The sequence below is a fragment of the Dicentrarchus labrax genome, unplaced genomic scaffold (assembly GCF_905237075.1).
Source record: "Dicentrarchus labrax unplaced genomic scaffold, dlabrax2021, whole genome shotgun sequence".
In the NCBI taxonomy this organism is placed as follows: Eukaryota; Metazoa; Chordata; class Actinopteri; family Moronidae; genus Dicentrarchus; species Dicentrarchus labrax.
In genome coordinates this window covers 10,313,492-10,336,738 of record NW_026136703.1, presented here as the reverse complement: position 1 = coordinate 10,336,738, position 23,247 = coordinate 10,313,492, and the positions used below count along the sequence as shown (strand labels likewise).

The 23,247-nt window shown below is 43.7% G+C and overlaps 2 protein-coding genes across 4 annotated transcripts; one reads left to right on the top strand and one right to left on the bottom strand.

The window, feature by feature from the left end:
* The first annotated feature begins 830 nt into the window (after positions 1-830).
* Positions 831-17,463, top strand: LOC127356307 (serine/threonine-protein kinase PAK 6). 3 transcript variants are annotated; one of them, XM_051387957.1, is made up of 9 exons: positions 831-1,110; positions 9,709-9,956; positions 11,406-12,068; positions 12,647-13,180; positions 13,971-14,104; positions 15,139-15,265; positions 15,351-15,476; positions 15,610-15,744; positions 15,918-17,463. In XM_051387957.1, the coding sequence occupies exons 2-9, from the start codon at positions 9,753-9,755 to the stop codon at positions 16,083-16,085; spliced, it is 2,091 nt and encodes a 696-aa protein (XP_051243917.1). In that variant the 5' UTR covers positions 831-1,110; positions 9,709-9,752; the 3' UTR covers positions 16,086-17,463. The 3 variants fall into 3 exon arrangements, with proteins under 3 accessions (XP_051243917.1, XP_051243909.1, XP_051243926.1); XM_051387949.1 differs by having other exon boundaries at positions 832-1,322; XM_051387966.1 differs by lacking the exon at positions 831-1,110 and adding an exon at positions 10,829-10,994 and having other exon boundaries at positions 9,874-9,956.
* A 57-nt stretch (positions 17,464-17,520) lies between these two features.
* LOC127356353 (inversin-A) lies at positions 17,521-19,672 on the bottom strand. Its single transcript, XM_051388032.1, has one exon. It carries the CDS (start codon positions 19,525-19,527, stop codon positions 17,914-17,916), a length of 1,614 nt encoding a protein of 537 aa, XP_051243992.1. The 5' UTR covers positions 19,528-19,672; the 3' UTR covers positions 17,521-17,913.
* Positions 19,673-23,247: the final 3,575 nt, after the last annotated feature.

The window sequence follows — 23,247 nt, the reverse complement described above, 5'->3', positions numbered from 1 at the left end:
TCACTTGAGTTTATTTGATGTGAGGAGGAACATCATTATTTAAGCCTATTATAGTGCCATTGCATGCTTCTCTCATATCAAAACGCCATGTACTACATGTATGCCCCAAATCTGGCTCACTCTGCAAGCAATTTCTGCACGACTTGACCCTAATACATTTTCCTGCTTTGTGTCTGGTCTTAGCTGCTGTATGAATTATTCAGGAAATGATTGTGGTGAAAAGAGAGGGGAATTTTTCAGTCAAATAATAAGGATGCTAGACTGGGGCAGTGTTGTAACTTCAGTTTTTTGTGCCCTCAAGATTTTTGTTTCACATTGGACTCAAAAGAGATTGTGAGGATGAGGATTGCACCCTTAACAGAAATAGCTTCACAATGTGTTTTTTACACAGATACAACAACCCCTCCTGCCATCTGCCATCCCTGACCCTGTCATTCCCTGGATAATGCATTTGACTGAACAGCAGCACACTGGGTGAATACAGCACCCTCGTGTTCTCATGTCACCCACATTGCGTGTAAAGGAGACAGAGGGAGAGATGGAGGGCAGGGAGGTGGATGAAAGGTATCCCAGGTGATGAGGTGTAGTGGAGCCTCTCCTCTCCTTACAGTCACTGGAAACCAGCTTAAAACACACACACACACACACACACACACACACACACACACTGACACACACACAGACACATGGACACGCTGCTATCAATTCTTTTGCAGCCCAATGAGGGAGTGGGAGGAGGCGGAGAAGGAGGGAAGTGATAAAGAGAGAGGGAGAGAGAGAGAGAGAGCGAGAGAGAGAGAGACGGAAAGGGAGGAGGGAGCGTGTGTGTGTGAGAGAGAGAGAGAGACAGCGAGCCAGAGAAGGAGAGGGAGAGGGGGGGGATGGAAGGAGCTGTATGGGGCCGTGATATTCTCTCCTCCTGGATGCTGCCTTTCCTCTTCATGGCTTTGTCCCTCCTTTGTACCGTCACCCTGTGTCCCCAGGAGCAGGCACGGCTAAGCGGACCAGCACTCAGCCACGGAGCCGGGGATGAATCAGCCCCAACAAAGAGCCTTTGAGATGGCAGTGTGTGCTTCTGCCTGGAGGGAGGAACGCATCAGGCTTTCCCAGGCAAGCGGCAGCCTGCAGTGTGCGCTTGCTTGAGAGCCAGCCCTCCTCGTCGTAGTGTGTATGAGAGAGAGCGTGTATGTCCGTGTGTGAGTGCATGTGTGTGTGAATGTGAGTGAGCGGTGTACAATAGTGTATGTGAGCGTGTGTGTGCGCACTCCTGGCTTCCAATCCTTCCTGGAGGAGAGAGGCTCTCCTCTTCACTAGACGGCAAGGTAAGGGGGATGACTGATTTCCCCCCCCCCTCTTCTAACAATGATTTATCTCTACCAGAGCCCCGTTTCCGCTCTCCACGGTGAGGAGAGTGGGGTGGGGGGGGGGGAGCTTAACGTCATTGATAAAGAGCAGGCTAGTGTATACCGTCGGTGGGCATCAGCCGGGTGGAGGGAGAGAAGAAGGAGGTGGAGAGGCTGTAAGCAGAATGCAGTGCAGCCAGGTGCTGATGTGGGGGAGACAGGGAGAATAAGGGAAGACAACAGAGGGGTGCTGGATGTATTCAGTGATGATGAATAAGGAGCCTTCACCTTCTGCTCACCTCTCCTCATCAAAATCCCCCCTGTCGGTGTCTCTGTCGCTTCTGTCCTCAACCTCTATTTCAAGGAACAATCCCTGAAATGTCTTTCTTGAGATGGACCACACTTGACAAATACAGACCGTGCCATTGCCATGGGCACTGTGGACAGAGGCTTCCTGTTTTTACCATTGTGTAGTGTGTGTGTGTGTGTGTGTGTGTGTGTGTGTGTAGGCTGAGTTCTGAGGTGATCTTTCTGGTCCTACCAGTGCATGAGGATTCAAGTAGATTGATGCTGTGGGAAAACAGGCACAGGAGAGACTGACATGTGACATATTTTTGTTACGTTCAATCGGTGAATGTAATCATTAGCAAACCTGTTGTATGAGAGCTTGCATAAGTGTGGGAGGCGATGTTTGAACTGTGCTCTGTTTGACTTAAACACCAAGAAGCAAGAAATCTGCTCCGTATTGTTGAGAAGTCTCTCTGGATGCTAAATCCACAGTGAGAATCAATTCAAGGCTAAGGTGTTTTAAAGAAGTGTATAGATTTTAGTTTTAGTCTAGTGCTTTATTATCGCCATTGCAGAATCACAACATTTATGCACTTGCTTAAGAGTGGTGACTGCACCTGATGTTATCCAGACATATACTGTAAATGATCAACACAAAGGACTTATATCAGATCAACAGGACTTTTGACTCAAGCTGCATTCTCTGTGTTAGTGTTTTCAATCATTTGTTTCATAAGTCTGATGATGATATAACTGAGGCTCCGCAATTCTTAAACGACCATGTGTTTGTGTCTCAAGTTACTCATTGATATTCAAGAAGGAGGAGGAGGGAAAGGGTAGAAGAGGTGACAGAGAAGGTCTCTTTGGTGCATGAACACACACACACACACACACACACACACACACACACACACACACACACAGCTGGACATCTGCTTTAGTGAGGATGATGTGTACACTCCGGCGACTTTTGAGGACGTTAGTTTTGGAGGCCGTCTCATGTCGCCCATCTTGCTTTCGTGCTCTTACAGGCTCACGGTGCACTCTTGTACATGTACACTGACAGGACAGGAAGTGATCGGGACTCCATAAATGCAGCACGCAGGTGTAGGCGGTACATCATTGTCACGCTGCCTGCTGTGTTTGTGATTGTTTTCAGGAATGCTCGTGTCATGTTCATGTCAGCTGACGGAGGGGACAGTGTGCATTACCAGCTTAGCCTCGCCACAGGCCATGAGACATCAAGCACCAAGGATTAAAACAGGCTCTGAGCCCAAATTAGGACAGCATGCCACGATTCCCCTCTCTGGGCTGAAACAGCACCCATGCTGGGTGACAGAGGAGGGCAGCAGAGTCAGTGCAGATTGATATCATAAAGGAATCTGAGGTTAAAAATGGTTGGCGCTTTGTCCCTGGGAGAGACACGCTGAGGCCTGGGCTAAAAAAATATAAATCAGAGCTTTCATAAGCACATGCGCGTACAGTAAAGCTTGCACCGAGGCTCAGCGCATCAATAAATTAGACCCAAGAGAGAAGAGTTGGGCTCGTACCATTGGTCCAGGCTGAGCATACGTCTCTATCAGCACAGCGTCAAATTGTTCAAAGCACTTGTGAGAGCCAAGAGGATCTTTAATTAAACAGAGTGTTGGTCAGTGCTGCATTTCCCTACTCTCCTGACTCTAGCCCTTAGTATACATATTGTTACACTGCATAGATGGGCATACTTCCTGAGTTAAGAGTGTGTTTTTCTAGTGATGTGTCAGCATCAATAGAACATCCCATAAAAGCCCCAGGACACTAGAGGTGTTGTTTTTACAATGTCATTATGTTAAGGTGTTTGGAGTAGATAGAGACTATAGCTTTTACTGTGCATTTATGTCCACGCTCCTCGCTTCAGGGCAGGACAAACTAGTTTTCTTGTCCACTTTCCCATCCGGGAGAATCAGTGCCAATATGTCAGGTGACAGAATGATGTATGCGCTCGGTTGATGCAACTGGCCTGTCCTCAAATCCCCTTTGCTGTGGCATGGATACTGCAAACAAAGCTGCCCAAGATGATGGAGAAAAGAGGTCACGTCCTCAGAAGGCTAATATCCACAGCACTGTGCCACTGCGTTAGACCAAAAAACATGAGAACAGTCATTTTCAGGGCACTGACATTTTAAATCTACGTCCATCTATTCAGCTGCTTTATTCTTTTCATATCTGCCCTCTCACTTTCTTGCCTTTCATCTTCTCCATCTCTTTTTCTGTCACTACATCTGAGTGTCCAGACTCTCCTTTCCTCCCCCGCTCTTTCTCCTCCTGTCTCGACCTCTCATTTCTTGTTTCCTCCTGTCAATATTAACACAAGACTGCACTCCTGCGCAGATGTCTGCCCTTGAAGAACTGACAGCCCGCATTGTTGGGCATGGACATCATGTTTCACCATACACTTCCAATCCTGGGGCCTTTTCTTACTCATTCGGCGCAGAGATAAAATGACAGACAAGATCTTTGATTTTTTACTTTCTCAAAATCGCAGTGCTCTGTGATTTCCAACTTGCACTACTTCATACATAGGTTTGAGTGAAAGCCTACACATGACGCATTGCTGGGAGTTATGTGACATTTGAAATACCCCAAGATATGTCACTATCAATGAACTCTCTGTGTGAATATGGGTCATCCCTGCCTAATGTCCTATTTTACGAAATGTAAATGCAGAATATGGATATAACTGGCTATTTCATTCAATATTATTTGCCTCAAACAATTTCTGTCATCCTTCACACTCCCTCTGAACCTTTACCTGCTTTGGCGCTTAACTTTTCACAAACTATATACTGAAACTAGTCCATTCACTGCACATGCCCTTGGGTATGCTCTACATTGTGTCCTTACCCCTGAGTTGAGCTTTTATTAGAGATACAAATACATTGAGGACTGAAACTACTGTCCGAAAAAAATGGCACACATCACCCGTCTTTTCTCCTAACCTCACCTCCAGTGATTCTGAATAGCCTGTTCAGTTTCCGGCCCATCCTATATTTACATCCTTATATTGAGATTGATTACTTTTACAGTAGTTTTTCAAACAAGACTAAAAGTTTACAGTCATGCTGGCGGCTCTGTGAGGCTGTACAGCAGTGCTTTGAGCTAAATAATAACACCCCAATGCTAACACGCTGATGCTAAGCAGGTATAATGTTTATTATGACCACAGTCTTCATTTAGCATGTTAGTATGATAATATTTGCTAATGAACAGATAACAGAAAACGCAGCTGAGGCTGATGGGAATCTCAATGTTTTTGTATGTGTTTGGTCATAAACCTAAATTTAGGGCAAACTGAAATTTGGACTTGATGGTGACACTACATGAAAAATTGAGAGGTCACCAAAATGATAACATTTTATCCTGAGGGGGACATAAAGTTGGTGGTGCTAGAGGGAATGTCAGGGGATCACCAAAGTCAGTAAGATTCATCCTCCGGGGACCATGAATTTCATACAAAATGTCATGGCAATTCAGTCTGGACCAAAGGGGTAAACCAATAAACCAACCGACCAACTAACTGAAATTGCCATACCTGGTCACTAGCATGAATAAGAAAGCAAAACTGTGCTCACAGCTGTAGCCACGTTTGCACAATGGGTATTTAGTAGATGTGTGCCATTCTCCCAGCCTCCTTGTATTCCAAGTGCTTTGTCGTGCATGGTGGATCAGACCACTGGCGTGAAATATGCATGGAAGAAACGTGTTATTCCATGTCATTGAATGCAGCTCATTACATCACTTGTCGTCTCCTATTGACAATCCTTCCATGTCTCCAGAGGTGACTTCAAAGAGAAAGCAGACATCAACTTAAACCATAAACACAGCTGTTGTACTGTCCAGTCACGTCCAGTGCCTGGGTACCTTCTTCATGTCCTCAGATGGCGTGTGTACGTGCATGTGTGTGTTTTACAAAGCACAAGGAAGATATGACCAACCAAGACACCCCACCCCCCACCCCACGCCCCCAGTGAGGCATTCTCATTATACTCAAAGGGCAGAACGGTCATCATAATGAAGCTGATAGAAGAGCAATCTCTAAGCCCCCCACACTGCACTGCAGAGTCCAAAAACAGCAGTTAAGACCTTGATGGTATCTATGCCGCTATGAAATAGATGTAGCTCCCTGTAATTCAGTATAAGCCTCTACATGCATTGACAAACGCAAAAAGAGGATTACCTCATCTCCACCCTCACCTCACTATTTGACATGAATCCTGTACAAAATAAACATGCGTCTGGTGCTAGAGGGGGGGGCATGATGTGTCCTAAAATTAGATCAGTGAAGGACTGAACACCATACTAATCCTGCGAGCACAGTCACCTGAACACTCGCTACATTTCTGCATGCATGCCAACAAAAAAGATAGAAGCAGAAATCAGGGCAAATAGAAAAAAATCATTCAACAGAGCTCGGAGCACCAACATTGAGCAAATCCAATATCTCTCTTATCTCTCGATCCCCCTCCCACTCATCCACAACTCCTGCTCAGGGTGATTTGAACATGAGAGGAATGCAAGCATGCCCTCTCCTCTTCTGGTATGTTGTCTGTGGGAAACATATGGATTGCCTGGTTGCATTTCTGCATGGCATAAGGGATGTCCTGCTGTGATTAAGTGGTGATTTTGCAGAGAAAATGGGATCTATTTGCATTTTTTACACAATTTGTGTGCTCCGTCATCTTTTTTTAAAGCTTTGTGTTGAGTCAGACTTCACAAGCAGACTTGTCACAAACAGCTTTATGCTCATGTGATTTTCGGTGAGTGAGACTTTATTTCTCAGTGATGTGATTTGTGGATTTTCAGGTCATGCATTTGGATCTATTTAATTTTTTTTTGCTCCTGCGCACAGTTATAGAAATGAAAATACATAATGTAGCACAATTTTGGAATGACCTCATCCTCTTTAGCTCTTCATATCCCTGACAGCAGCTGGCTTAGTTTTGCCTCAGCACTTTGATAGATTCAAGACAAGCCACTGAGGCATAGGGTCAAGTCCCTGCAGTTTAGAGGGATGTGACAAGAAAGCGTGATTATTCACTGTGCAAGTTCAGCTCTGTGCATATGTATTATACGATGGGCTTAGAAATCAATAGCATATTGTTATCAAGACAGTCATAAGCTTGGCGGAGTCAGAGAGGTCAACATAAGGCCAGTTGCATGTGATTAAAGCTTGTAAATCAATAACTGAATCAACTTTTCAATTTGTTTTGCCCAGGCATGAATCAACAAAGTTTATGTGTGTGTGTGTGTGTGTGTGTGTTATCTACTTGCCCCTAATATCACAGTAGTTATTTCCAGAGTCTTCAAATGGGAACAGTGTTGTGAATAATGAATAATATTGTGATATGTTCTGCTCTCTGTTGCTTTGAACTGATGAACCTTGATAAAGTACTATACAAAGCAGCCATCCTATTTGAGCTTGCATCACCCCATTATTGCTGGCAGTGGAGGACTGCAGCAGTTTGCATTTGACTCATGAGTAAATATTGATTAATCTGCTTCTAAAAGGATACATGAGCGCCATGTGTAAATATTTGTTCAGTCGGTGCCAACATCTGCACGTTGAACAGCTTTTCTAGGCAGCGGAAGAAAAAAAACAACAGAGATCACAATCTTCTGTTTTGCAGCTTGTTTTCCCAGGCTTTCGTTATTTAAAAAGCAGCCACAATTGGTGGTTAGAAAGCCTTTCTGTGTCTAAGGGGACAAAACTAGATCCCTGTCTGTCTAATACATCCAGGTCTGACTGTAATCTCGGGCCCAAACTCCTCTCTCCCCACCTCCTGAGAGGCCTCACACCATAATGTCGCTGTCAGATAGAATTAAGTCCTTCACAGCACCACATCATGTACATAGGGAGAGCACAGAGTGATGCACTTATGCAACACTTAGCATATTAGCCTTGTGATTGAATTATTCCCCGCTCCCCCTGTCCTTACCCTACCTTCCTGAAATTAGCTGATAGGACCAGTGGACCTGACCTCCTTCTACCCTCTGGTGATGCGGCGGGGCAAGTGGTGTGTGGTAGTCACTGATACAGCTCGTAACCAGGCGTCGTTGATGCTGATTAGAACCGGGCTGGCCTGAGGACGGAGGTGGAGAGAGGAGATGCTGCCAGCGTGATCGCCTGCTGAGCAGCGAGCGACTGCAAAACTCATTTACTCAACTCCCACCATTTCACAGTGCATAATGGGAGATTGTATCTGATATTCTTGGGGCATCTTGCATTGGTCACATAGATCAGGGCCTTTAAGTGCTGCAGTCTGTTAAAATAATGCTAGTGGCTATGTGAGGCTGTACTTAGGCACAGCGGTGAATTCAATTGTTAGCATGCTATCATTTGCTTATTAGCCAGATGCCTCTGACTACAGGTGGCTACTTGATGACTATTGCACAATTAAGAAGGCTGTCTCTGACATTGAAAACTGTAAAAAAGAACACTTTTTTCTTGGATGGAAATGCCCTTAGTTTTGCAGGTATTTGGTCAAAAATGGAAGTATTGGACCAAATTAAAATGTGACCTGATGATGGCAACAGATAAAAGAAAAGAGGAAGTTATTACAATAAATCCTCTGGGGACCATGAATGTCCGTTCCAAATTTTTTAACAATCCATCCTATAGTTGTCAAGGTATTTCAATAATAAAAAAAAGGGTCAATCTTATTGTGGCACTAGAGGAAAAGTCAGTGGATCACCAAAGTCCTTTGAAGTAGGTGTTGAGATATTTCATATAAAAAGTGAAAACTTTAATCTGCTGTTGGCAATAGAGGAAAAAACAGAGGCTCACCAAAGTAATGTATCATCTTTATTAGTATTTTATCCCATACTTGTCAATATACTATACTTGACGATATTTCGGTCTGGAGCAAAGTGATGAATCGACTGACCACCATTACCATCACTAGCTACTAGCGGGGCTAAAAAGCAAAACTGTGCTCACAGCTATAGCCACATTTGCACAATGGCTGGCTTTAGAGAGTAGAGGGAGTAGATGTGTGCCGCTCTCTAAGCTTCCTTGTATTCTAAGCACTTTGTCGTGCATGATGTATCAGACCACTAGCATGAAATATGCATGGCAGCAACGTGTTATTCCATGTCACTGAATTCAACTTATTACGTCACTGGGCGTCTCTTCTCATGTCCTGTGGTGGAACGACCGACAGACATACCAACAGACCAGCACTGACATCCCTAGAGCCACTCTGCAACCATGGCTAGTCAGAACGTCCTCCATACTGCGAACTACATGAAACAGTACTAATACTAATCATGAGACTTATATTTGAGTGATTATCTCCCAGTACAGCTGTGCAGATGAGGATATGAGATGTATGTATTTAATTATTTCTCTACACTTGGATGGAAAATAAAGCTTAACATAACCCGAGTCAGTGGCTCGCCAAACGCAAGACCATCCATGGATTAAGTGGTTACCCTCCCTCCAATCAAAGGCACACAAGCTACTAATTAGGATGGGATATGAAAGGGTTATAGAGGGTTTATGAAGGATAGCCTGCCATAGTATGTTTGTGTTTGTGTGCATTAGTGTGTGTTTGTGTCTGTGTGTTGTACTCCTTGTCCTGCTAATGCACTGAAAGCCTGTGGGCGCAGGCCAGCCCGGCCACGTGCTCATCAGTAAAATGGCACAGAGAATGAATAAGCCTTAATTGACCAGATATTCTTCATTACACATGTGCTTAGAAATCCATCCACTCTCCTTGGAGCCATTCTCAGAGGCACAAGCTCGTGACAGCCAGCAAGGCAGCGTGAGACACACACATCTCAGACATGGAACATTTTTTAGATGCACTGTTTGAATATTTTGTCCCACGTGGAGAGACCATCTGACGTCTGATTTCATTTTAATACACCTGGTCAGAGAATAGATAGTAAAGGAGAGTGGTTAGTCAGTGGCAGCATCTTTTTGATTACCGGGGCAGAAAAGATTTGCTTATATTCAAATGTCAAGATTACAGTTATTTGAACATGTGCTGTATGAAATGCTGAGTGCAGTTTATTAAAGGAATACTCTTCTCCACAGGGACATTTTGAAGCGGGCAAGCTGTTGCCCTCGTGGACCTGAGGATGTTTCGCAAGAAGAAAAAGAAGAGGCCTGAGATATCAGCTCCCAGGAACTTTGAGCACCGCGTCCACACCTCATTTGACGCCAAGCATGGCTGCTTTGTGGGCCTGCCGACACAATGGCAAAGCCTGATAGAGAACCTGCGCAGGCCCAAACCCATGGTGGACCCTTCCCGGATCACAGAGGTGGAGCTGAGGCCAAAGAAGGTACACCACACCTTCCATTCAACTCTTTATTGATCCTCTAACCTTACCTTGAACTGATCACTAATGTCACCACTCAACCGGGCCCTCATTAAGCTATCACGATGAGCTGTCATTCTAAATGTTTAGCTTTCTAATCTGGGAGAGACTGATACATAAACATATGCTGCTAGTTTTATTGATGCTGAAGAGTCCTTCAGTGCTGCAGAGAGATCCTGCTGTATCAGAAAATGCCATAATCCTCTGATGACAACATAGAAAGCGGGCCTGCTCCCCTCCCCATCTTTTTGCTTTCTTATCTATCGTGGGGCTTGGCTAATGACCCTGCTGTGTACACTGACTATACAATGTTGAATACTCAGAGGGGCCACAAGATTTATTACTCCATGCAGGCAATTAATAACAGTCCATGGTGCCTTCTCACAGATGTCAAGCAGAAGGGATAAAAAGTGCAGGTACAGCAAAGGAAATGCCAGTGAGTGATAAAGGCTGCAAATATAAGGATTTCCACGCTACAAGGAGCGTACTGTCGATGCTTTTTGTGACCCTCCAGAAAGAAAAATATAGAAAACACCAACATTTCATTAATGTGATTTGTGCTGATCAATATGAGAACCATCATGTCAGCATTTAGGTCAGGTTCTTGTTTTTAATAGCGTCATCAAGATGAGTGTGGTGTTACCCACAGGAACCTCACAATACAAAAAACATATGGATGAAAACAGTGCATTCCAGATTATTGCTCTGAGGAGGAAAAGAGGAAAATGTGATTTGATATCTGAAAAATAAGTCAATTTCAAACTATTCTTACAGCATCTTCTAAAATAGGATATGTCACCAAGGCCATTATCACCTGCCATTCTCTCCTCTCTTAGAGGTGCTGCAGTAGGTGAAATGTCATCTGACCTCTACCCCCTGTGCAGATGTAATGGCACCGAACCAGAGAAACAGGAGAGGCTGTTGACTGGCTGTGAACTGAACATGACTCTTCCCTGAGAGTGACTAATGAGCCACCACGCACTCTCTCTTACAGTTGCAACAGTAATGCTACACTGGCAAAAGATAAAAGTTTGAACATTTTCTGTCAGGGCAAGTTTAGGCCCTTTGCCTTTGCATGCCTGCTAACTATGCATACCATTTGAAAAGTCATAGTTATCTGTAATTTTGCAACATATGAATATTGTAGAGGCTCTGTCTTGTAATGTGTCTCTTGAAACAGTTGCTTGGTATATTTGTCAGTGTATTGTCAGAATAAGCCACTGGGGAGATGATTTAAGTCACAGTCTTTGAAGAATTACAAAGATGTCCTTTACAGATTCTGAAGCCTAAATTTAACTCGCCTCTGAGCAATGATTATGTCACCCTCATTATTCTTTTCAGTCTGAAATCTTTCTATAATGTGATCACGGCATGCGCAATGTGATAAAGATAAACTCTCCTCTCCTCTTTCAGACCATTGTGCGTGGGAGCATGATCGGTCACGGGGACTACATCACAGCCATGATCAATGATATGAACCGTCTGTCTGTGACCAGTTCTAACTCTTTGAGGAAGAGCAGCCCCTCAGCCAGGAAAAGGGCCCAGTCTCTGGGAAGGCTGGGCGAGGTGAACGAGGGGGACACTTACCAGTACGAGGGCCTGACCCAAGATGATGAAGACAACGAGGATGCCGGTCAAGAACAGTGGAGGGAGAAGGCCAGGAACATCCACAGTGAGACTAACACCCCCTACTTGGGCATGAAGAAGAGCATCACTCTGCAGCCCAATGGGATCTTGCCAAAGGCAAAGTCCACCTACGAAGTCAGCGTCAGCTCCCTGGAGGGACCCTCGCAACCAGCTCAGTCCCAGAACATCCCAATGTTAAGTCACGGGGCTTATATGAGTGGCGATGTGGGCAGCCCTCAGGAGAGAGTGATATGGAAGAGAGAATTCCAGCTGCCCAGGGGAATGCCACCAAGTCAGAGACCTATAGCTTGTTTTTACAGCCCAGCTATGACTGTCCAGCAGCCCCATGGAGATCAAGCGACAGTCACCACGGAGCTCCGGCCCAACCTACCAATGTACATGCACCCCCCGAACAGCCCTGGGAGGCCGTTCTCCTCCTATGACCTGAAAGTAAGCCTGAGACAGACATTACATGTGCAGCTTCTTTGCACATCTTTGTGGCCATTAAGTGCACTAATAATACATTATTCACAGTATACATAATATATGCATATTCCTGCTAAGTGTATGTACATATTATTATTAGTACTCGGCATGTTTTTCCACAAGCTCTGAATCCATTAAATACAAGTTTGTTGTCAAGAAATCATAGGGGATCATTTTCATGCTTAGGTTGTGGAAACTTTTGGCGAGGCAGCATATTGATTGGCTTTACACTAAAGGTGATTAAAGTTCTGGGGTTGAATATTTTATTTAATTCTAGTATTAAAATATGAAATGTGGGTTCGAAGTGCCAGTGGGGTTGTAAAAGTTTAAAAATGGTGTGTTTGGCAAGATCTCAGTGGGACACTTGGGTCCATATAGCAACATCTTTACATGGGTCATATCAGGTGAAGTGGATTCAGAGTGAGAGTGGAGGACTTGATTTACATTCACTTTTAAAGCGGGTCTTGAACCCCAGGCAGGTGGCCAACTCTCTTTCTGCTCTCTCTCTTAATGTCCCTCTCCCTTTTTCTCTTATCGTGCAGGCAGAGTCTGCAGTGAGGTACCACTCCAGCTTCTTGCCCACTGGCAACAGCAGTCCTCTTGTGGGCGGCATCAGACCTCAGAGGACTGTACGCTCCTCAGCTAGCTACACGCTGGGCCTGTCTCCTAACATGGGACTGAGGCCCAATGGGCCTGACCCCTTCCTCAGACACTCTGGATGCCCCAATCCTCCCTACCCCCGGCAAGACAGCCCTTCCCAACCTCGGCCCTCCCCTACAGGCTCACTAGCCACCAGTCCTCCAGGCACCTGCTCCCCTGCCTTTAGACCCCCACAACATCCTTCCCCCAGACCACCACCAGACCCACCCAAAGTGACCCATGAACAGTTCAAGGCGGCTCTGCAGATGGTGGTAGACAAGGGTGATCCACGGTCTTACCTAGAGAACTTTGTGAAGATTGGGGAGGGCTCGACGGGGGTGGTGTGTATTGCTACAGAAAAGCACAGCGGCAGGCAGGTGGCGGTGAAGATGATGGACCTGCGGCGGCAACAGAGGAGAGAGCTGCTCTTTAACGAGGTACGGTGTCCAACTAGGTACAAAGTTATTACCACAAACAATCGCAACACAAATCACCATGACAATGTATTTAAGGTTACAGCAACAAATTTGAGGATTCAGGTGTGCTATTCGTTGCAGTCTTTAAAGGATAATTCCAGTTCAACCTGCCATATTTCACATAAATGTGGCTATTGTGGCTCTGTTGGTCATGCTGACTTTGCAACCGCTGCCTCCGTTGTAAAGAATCTGGGAAACAAACAATGTATATCAGGGCAAGCTACATACCCCTTCGACAGCTTTCCAAAAAGTGAATTCTACATGAATCATTACAAATGCTTGTTTCACAGTCTGACTGAAACAAACATGAAATACTTACTTAAAGGGCTACTCCAATGATTTTACGTTAAGTTTGCTCGTTGGTAGCCAGGAGTACTAAAACAGATGCATAATTTGTTCTTTGGCTCTGGAGGGAACTCTCTAATCCCAATCAGGGTTACCTTGACTTAGGCCTGGAGACATTGAAAGACATGGGTGTTTACCAGGGAGGATCTCTAATGAAAGACACTATTGAGTTGGGTAGTTGGGAGCCTGATCCATACTAAAGAGTAAAAGTCAGGATATCTTGGCCTCTGCAGCACCAGTTTTGACTATTATTTTTTAAACTGTCCCTCACAAGTTCCCTAACTTTATGGAAATGCTACATTAAATTGCTTGAGTATCTTTTTAATATCGGACAACCAAAATGTGTCCACATTATTGGTTATGTCTCCAAACATTTGGGTTCTAACATGAATGTTTTGTGCTGTAGGTGGTCATCATGAGGGACTATCAGCACAGGAATGTGGTGGAGATGTTTAAGTCAGCCCTGGTAGAGGAGGAACTGTGGGTTATCATGGAGTACCTGCAGGGTGGAGCACTGACCAACATTGTGTCTGAGACCAGGTATGAGCACCACCGAGAGATCATCTCGGTTCCTGCATTGGTGCATTCTGTTAAGTTATGATATCATCTTTAATAACTGAATCAACCACAAGGGGGTAGTGTGGTATTGACTGGTGAGTGATCAGTGTTGATGCCAGCAGCACAAAGACTCACAAAGACTCATTCAGCCCCCTCTCTCACTCCAAGCCAACTGATTTTCTCTAGGGAAAATTAATAATTTAATAAGATAATCGAATATGTGCATGTTTAGATGCCATGTGGAAAGTTCATTTTGGTTGAAAATTGGATTTCCCGATGCTGTCATATTGTTTAGTGGCACATGCTTCAAAAATAAGGAAAACATATCGACCAGCAGAAGGGAGTTGAATTTTGTTGGGGTGTATTTGCTTTAGGCTGTCAATGTATTTTATATTATTAACAGATGGCTGGCTCGATCTCCATGGAATGACCTCAGGGTTAGATCACTTGACTCAAAGGGATGAAACAATTTCTCTCAAGCCAGATTACATGTAAAATGAGCCAGCTGTCATAGCCACTGTTTGTCAAACACTATCATTATCAGCATTTTATTTATTTTATTAATTTATTTTAGACTCATTAAAGTCTCTCTAAATTAAGAAGCCAAATAACTGCCTAAACTGCCTAAACTGCATTTTTTTTCCTTATATAGTTTTATAGTTTGTTTTCAGTTTGCATCTTGCTTGCTGTTTGAAAATTATGTCTTTTTGTTGCACTTTTTAAATATCAAACTTACATTAACATTGTAGTAGAATGAACATGTTTTGCGGGTCATTCTGCTGTGTGGGAGTTGTTGTTTTGAACCTTGCACTCTTTATCATTGCCTTTAATGTGCAGTGAATCATGAATTTTGACTTTCTCAGCTGTTGATTTGTTGCAACTCGTAATGGAAAAGTGTGAAATGTTAATGTAAAATCTGTTTGTGTGTTTGTGTAAACGTGTGTGTGTGTGTGTGTGTGTGTGTGTGTGTGTGTGTGTGTGTGTGTGTGTGTGTGTGTGTGTGTGTTACCCTGCAGGCTGAGTGAAGAGCAGATTGCCACAGTGTGTGAAGCTGTTCTGCAAGCCCTAGCCTATCTCCATTCGCAGGGAGTCATCCACAGAGATATCAAGAGTGACTCTATACTGCTCACATTAGATGGAAGGGTATGATATGTTGTTATTTTTCTTTCTTTTGTTCTATCTTTCTTTCTCTATCTTGATATTAAGATCTTTCTTTTGTTCCGCACAGGTCAAGCTTTCAGACTTTGGCTTCTGTGCTCAGATCAGCAAGGACATCCCTAAGAGGAAGTCTCTAGTGGGGACACCCTATTGGATGGCTCCTGAGGTCATCTCCAAATCACCATATGGCACTGAGGTGAGGAGCAGCACATTCAAATCCACTCATGCTGAGCAACAGTGGTGATCAGTCACATGTAGGGTAAATGCCAATAGTGGCAATCTGTGCCATAAAATCTGTTACATAATTTCACTGTGTGATGATGCGCCAGGTGGATGTTTGGTCAATGGGTATCATGGTGGTGGAGATGGTGGACGGAGAGCCCCCGTACTTCAGTGAAACCCCTGTAGCAGCAATGAAGAGACTGAGGGATGAGCTGGCTCCAACTGTACGAAATGTCAGCCAGGTAGGAGAACAGACGGACATACTCGCATACGCCCACATTATATTATTTCCTTAAAGATGCTATGTGTAGATTTCTTTTCCATGCTAGCAGCGTGGCTCTAGAGATATAATAATATAATAATAAGTACTGCATCAATTTGACTTGAAGTTAAAATACATGTACCTCTGGTTCAGATCTCCCCAGTTCTAAAAGACTTCTTGGACCGTATGCTGACTCGGGACCCTCTAGAGCGGGCCAGTGCCACTGACCTGCTAGAGCACCCCTTCCTGCTGCAGAGCGGCTCACCTCAGTGCCTGGTCCCACTGGTGGAGCAGTACCGCAAGCGCATGTCCCGTTGCTGACCCCGTGGGGCTCCCGCTTCCCAACTCCCACCTTCAGTCTGACCTTTCCAGGCCTTGGACGTGGACCAGCACCAGGGTCCAACTCCTCTAGCACCCAAGCCAACGGGCGATCAGCTCCAGAGTAGCAGACCCAGACAGCATGTTGCTGCCAGAGTGATTGTGGCAGGACGGCAAGTTTGGATGACAGACATCGCATGGTCTCGGGCATGAGAGAAGCACTTTAGGAGTGAGTTAAAGGCAGCATGCAGTTCCTCACCTCTCAGCTCGGTTCGATCCAAATATTGATTGGCTTCCTGTAACATTCAGTGGGATTCAACACAACACAACATGGTGCATTTCAACTGATAGCAAAAATCAATATTCCATGTAACTATATGTAATGAACACGTGTTACTCTAAAGATCCTTTATAGTGTTCATAGTGGGCATTATTGCTAGCCGTGTAAAGCTTATAAAGCTGGTGTTAGGCTCAAACCACAGTAGCTCATTGTGACATTATTAAGGAAGGATAATGTTACCTCTGCACACTCACACTCCCTGTTGTGGAAACTGGACAACAACCCGGTCAGCACACTCCACAGCCACAAACACTGACAGTAGACTCTTTGCATGGCCAAATGGAGGCACACCTGGCCTGATGTGAATGCTTGAATATGAACCAAACTGGGATGTGAAAGACAATTCTCCTTTATTAGCATAATAAATGGGTAGATGAAAGCCCAGCTGCTACTATTGGGCTATTGGAAAATCACCATTACCATATTCCTCTTTTTCATATTTATTCTTTATTTCCAAAAGGTGTTGTGGGTTGTTTGTATGATGTGAAGTTGCAAATAAGGTTTCATTATTAAGTATGGACTTGAAACATAAGCAGATAAATGAATAATGTAAATAAAAATACTGAATATTAGGTCCTTATCCCTGCTGATCTACTGCAGTAAATTATATGAGATGAATTTAAAATTTTACTTTTCTTTACTGAAATGTGAGTGTATAGTTGTATGTACGTGTGCATGTGTGTGCGAGCACATGGGCACATGGGTGTGTGTGAGGTGAAATCTCAGTGTTTGCTTCTGATACAACCCTCTTTGTATTGTGACAAACTTTTTAAAAACCACAAGATGTGTGTGTTGCTCCTCAACAAGATGTGTATGACTGTATTTGCATTTGTTTGCCTAGATAAAGCACACAGGCCTGGCATGTGATGCTGCAGGACGTCCACCTGCTGAGAAACACTTTGCACATAGTCTTTGTATTCTGACACGGATACATGTTGACATGTTTCATGTATTTCTATCTCTGTGTGGATCATCCATGAAAAAGAGAATTACACATTTTAATTTTGTATAAATCAATAAATGATGCATATTGAAGCGGAATTAATTTGATCCTGCATTTTCCTCATTCACACACACATATGCACGCATCAATACAGGTTGAAGAGCTGGTGTTTTAAATTATTTATTAGGTATTTATTAGGTAGCATGAATCATACAGTGCACAATAATTGAATATCTTTAAGCAAAATACATACAATATTTCTTATTAACACAGAAGCAATATCAAATACATTAAATTCCATACAATATAAATCTTAAATATGTAAAACAAAAATAATTATTTTAAGTAGCTCACAGATGGATAATTAGTTATTTCAAATATAGAATAGCAAAATTGTATGCAACTGAACAATAAGCCTCAAAACCTATTGAAAAAACTGCAACAGATTCTTTTCAATAAATAGAATATATCATAAAGCATTATCAGAATTTTAAGTGCTGTAAAAATTTCCCCACTAGCCATTTCTGTCGCTTGACATTGTCCTTATTCTAATTGAGGACAAACTGAGACGAGCAGCTTTCAAACTCACACTTCACTCCACTGATGCTGTCAACACTCGGCTGGCTGTTGACCTGCTGATGTGTGTGCGAGAGAGGGAAGGTTTCGGAGCGGGACATCCGCCCTCGGCCGTTTGATGAGCCCGATGAACAGTCTATCACCATCCTCATGAACTCTGGTGCGGTGAATCGACGCAGCAGTCTGGTCCCCAGACCCATGAACCCAGGCGTGTGGCTGGGGATCTTCCCCGCCTCTATCTCCTCCCTGGCAAACAGCAGTTTGTTGTGTCTGCTGGTCAGGCCAAAGCTTCCCCTCTTCTGCTGCTCTCTTCTGCTTGATGAAGCTATGTCCTTAGACTCTTCTTTTTGTGTTTTGACATTCTCCTCAAGCGCTCTCACAGGCTGACTCTTGCTGTTTAAAAGAGGTTTTGGCACTGAGACAGTTTTGTCAGCATCGTTTGTCAGGCCCCGGGTGTTCCCTTGACATTCCATCTTGTCTATCAGGCATCTCTCATCCTGTAGCGAGGCTCTCTTTAATTTGCTGGCTGACAGGCTCATGTCACGCACATCACCCTGATAGGACTGCTTTCGGCTGTTCAGGAGGTCCAGGTTAAATGACTTTGCTTTTCCCCAGAGAGGAAAACTTACTGGTGTTTGCTCTTGAAGTCCACTGTCTTGGCTGACATCTTTCTGGCTTGGCCCAGGCAGAGAGTTCAGTGTTTTAGCCCCTCTTAACTCCCGAAGCTGGCAGTTTTGGAGTTGTTTGGCAGTGAAGAGAACGCTGTGATCTCCCTCAGTCTGGCTTTTCTCTATCTGAGGAGGCAGACCCCAGCTGTGGCGATGGTTGTCCTCTTGAGACTGGCTCCTGGGACACCTGAAGCGGTTCCACAGCCCGCTGCTGTCTCCAATCTTCAGCTGTCTCTGAAACACCCCAGGCAGTTGGTCTTCATTGCTTTTCAGATGCTTGGAGAACCTCTCCAAAACATGCCTGGGGAGCCTGTTGGGCAGCCGGCACTGTCCTTCACCACTGGTACCTGAATCAGCCAGTGAATCATCTGTGCTAACACCCCTCCTGCAAGGAAAGTTCAGAATCTGCACGCACTGGTTGTGTCCAAAGAAGTTGGCCACCTCGATGGCGGAGTGACCAGCATTATTGGTTCTGTCCAGCCTCAATCCCAGTCTTTTGAAAGCCCGCACCAGGAACTCCAGAACCTGGCTGTGCCCAGAAAAGGCAGCATACATCAGAGCGCTGTTACCCCAGGCATCAGAGATGTCTGGGTCAGCATTGAACTGCACCAGAAGCTTGACCACATCCAGGTGACCCATCTCACAGGCATGGCTCAGGGCCGTGCGACCGTCCTCATCCTGGCAGTTGACGTCAGCCCCTTTCTCCAGCAGCAAACGGGTGAACTTGGACCTGGTCCCGGGGTCTTGTAGGCAGACAGCATACATTAGCGGAGTGCGGCCGTTTTCTGTCTTGGAGTTGATGATGCGTCCGTCTAAGGCATCCAAGATGAAGCGTGCCAGATGAACTTTACCACCATGCATGGCATCTAGGAAGGTCTTGGTGCCAGAGCCCTGGCGTAAATCTTTAGGTCGCATCATTCTTGAACAGCTACTTATGGAGCTGAGCCTTCAAGTGAACTGAGAAAGAAGGTGACAAATAGGGAGAGAAAGTGTGTTGCAAGTTCTCCGAGGCTCTCCGTGTTGACAGTGAGTGCATTTACCTCAGAGTAAGACTCAGAGAGGAGCTGCCAGTGTTTTTATACCTCCCTCTCCACATGCCCTCCCCACGTTGCCTTGGAAACAAACGTCTGAGGACCATTATGCAGTGGCAGCATCCATTCAGCCCAAGCACTCTCTGCCTAGAGAGAAATATATGCTGTTTGAACAGAATAATTACTCAAGGAGAAAAACACGGCCACTGTTATTCATGTGAGGTCTGTGAGGTTAACTTAGATGCTCCATTTTCACTTTTCTTTGACGCAAATTAACTTTATTAACACATTCTTGCTGCTGATAGAATAGTCAAATATAGAAAAGGACAGTCCAGCATTTTGTGAAATCTATGAATAGTGCATTATGTTGAGTCCCATTTATATTCTAGACTATACTGTTATCAGGACTCTTACCAAAGGTTTGAGGGAAGATTGAAATTAGGCTTTGAGAGCTAACTTCAAAGGGAGGTAGGGCAAATGAACAGAAACAAATAGATTTTCTTTCCTTGCTGCACCCATCCAACCAATCTGTGATTTTGCTTGCAGTTTGCTTCATCCACAAATCATAATACAGTGCAACAAATTCACATTTTGCTACTCTATAGCGCATTCTCAAGGTTTCAAAATAATGACTTTGCCTGAAGGTCTTTTTTTTTTTTGCTTTGGAAAAAATACACCAATGACCTCCACAAGAAAAAAGGCAGTAAAAGTCTCATTTTATTACCTTATTGAATTGAAAATAAAAAATAAATAAATTGTGCCCAACTGGTGTGATAAGCCCCTTGTTAAACAATTGAGTCCTCTCACTGACTTGGATCCTTTTAATCACTTAGATTTACAGACAAGGCCGCTGTTTGTATGAGGATATCAGCATGATTATCTGCTGCTTTTTGAAGTAACACTGACAATAAATGTGAAATACTCTTATGATTATGGACTGCTCGTCTAAATATAACTGTTCACTGCGTAAATAGTGTTTTGAAAATAGTAGTGTTGTAGTATTGGAGTATGCCTATCATGTGCCTTGCTAGGTAATCCTGGTTTATTGTTGCATTTTCTGCATTAACAAAATAATTCCTTTTTTTTATTTCTCCAATTCACTCAGCTCTCAAACTTGTTTCGATATTTACTAAATTTACCACTATCAAAAGCATCAAATTTAAACACTCTTGCATCTTTGTCAAGGCTTGTGTATAAAAAGTGAGAAGCACCCTTTAAACAGCTGTTTCTCCTCAACAAGACCAGAATTTAATTTCAATTGCTAATATAAATCTCAGCAGGACCAAAAGTGTGCCAAACAGTGGAGGTGAGAGAAACATTGCCAGGGTTCTGCCTTCCTCACTGTTCACCATCCGGCTTCATCAGACCCTCAGCGGGTCCTTCATAGAGCGCAGAGAGCCATTCACTCATCTAAACATGGCTAAAATTCATCAACAGACTGACACTTCCTCCTGGGTGTCTTTCAGTGGATGGAGCTCTTCTGTTAATACAGACATATCTTTTTCATCATAAAGACATATCATTGCCACATCTTTTTATAACAAGGTCATATCATGGCAGCATCTCAATAGGTTTAAGTTCTTATAATGCCTGAGATGCCACTCTAGATTTAGCTTCACAATGCCCGCATCCACAGGTGTTATGTCCTCAGGATTTATGTCTTCAAAGTATATATATTTTCAATAGAAAGGAAGTCCTAACTCAATCCAAATAAAAAAACTGTGAACCTGAATTACTGATAGAAGCAGAGGTTGGGAGATGAATGGAATGTAAAGCTCTGTTTATGATTAAACAAGACCAGAGAGTGGGGACTGCCCATTGTTCTGACGGCCAATTCTGAAACCCCAATAGTCCAAAAAGCCCATTTGTCTGCCTATTGTTCCAAAAACGAAAGCCTTCTGCGCCGAAGGCCCAGTGTTCCAAAAATACACACACATTTTTTCCCACAACATCTTACTGTATTTGGTGTGCCAGTGTCATGTGACCTTCGGCTTCATGGTAGCAATATCCTTCACTGTCATACTCAGGTGACCTTTGTTGGTAACCATGTAGTTATCGTTTTGAAACTGTTGCAGTTTGGTTAGGTTTAGGCAAAAAAACGACTTGGTTAGGTTTGAGAAAAGAGAAAGTTTGTTAGTGATGTCACTTAAGTTAGGTACTTAAGTTAAGTTGCGTATGTCATGAAAAATATGTTTTCATGAAGACAGGCTGTCGGACAAGAGGTCTTTCAGCCCAGTGGGCCATTTTGCAGACTATTGGGGTTTCAGAAAAATGGTCTATCGGAACAATGGCATGGCACCAAGTCTATATGCATACCAGCAGCACTGTGAGGCTGGACCAAGTGTGATCTTGATCGTGACGTCACCCATTGGTTTGTCGAGTACTGTTTTGAAGCCCCGAATTTAGCCTTATGACAGTCACCATGTTGTTTTTTTGCAGCCAGCAGCGGTGAAGTACTCCGAGTTGAGCTGCACTCATTCGCTACACTTATTTTCAGCTCATTTAAAGATCCTTTAAGGTCCCTGTGCTACAACTGACTGGTAGAAGGACCCTTTTGCCTGAAGAACGCATTCGACAAGGTAGTCAATTATTATGTGACTCGCAAATACAGTATGCTGTTTTTATGTAGCAAACCTCCCATTGCCCCAACATCAACTGAACTTACTGCCATGACCTTGGAATTATCTTGCACTAATGAGTACATTGTTCATTTTACTGCTGGAAGTACACATTTGAAAAATAACAGATTGTGACCTTGAAGGGATGCACTTTTCAGAAATAATATTTGTGTATGCTGAGAAAAAACAAACTACAACCACCACCACTACCAGCTATACCTTTGACATAAAGAAGGATCCATGTATTCTTACAAATTTGGACCCCGTACTATCAGCATATCATGACAGAAAGTAAAAATGATTGAACTTGAGTAGGTGGTGACAATTTTGCAGACTGTGGTCATCTAGTTTTAGTGATCCCATTTTCGATTTAGCCTTATGTTTCAGATATTAGTTGAAGAGTAGATCCTGGTATGGTCTTCTACCATTATAGCCCATCTATTTCAAGTTTTTTATTGTGTTCAGAGATGCTATTCAGTACAATGCTGTTACCAAGCTGATGAACTGCTGTTAGCTTAAATGAGTCTGGCCATTCTCTCTGACAAGCAGTTATATCACACTCAAAGTATCTTACTACAGATCACATGTCCTGCCATTTTAATGTTTAATGTAAGAATAATTGTATCTCATGACCTCATTTGCATGCTTTATTTATACAACGCTGCATCCTGCAGAGCATCCAAGGATCACCCAGGCAATTTCTTAAAAGTCTCAAGACTTTAGTGCAGAGTAAATGTGGTCTTTTATAAGAAACATGCATGTTGATTAAGTGCCACAGCAGCGGTTCTTGACTGAGTGTGGAAATGCCTCTCATCACCTCCTACAAAAATTGACATATCGCCATACTAATAAGGCCATGCTGATGACTCTTTGTTTGTCTTTTACACAGGAGGGTACATTTGAGCAGATAATTCAATCTATCTGCTGCACCCTATAGTATGTTGATAAAATCCTAAAAAACATATCTTATACAGTGTAATCAGAATTAC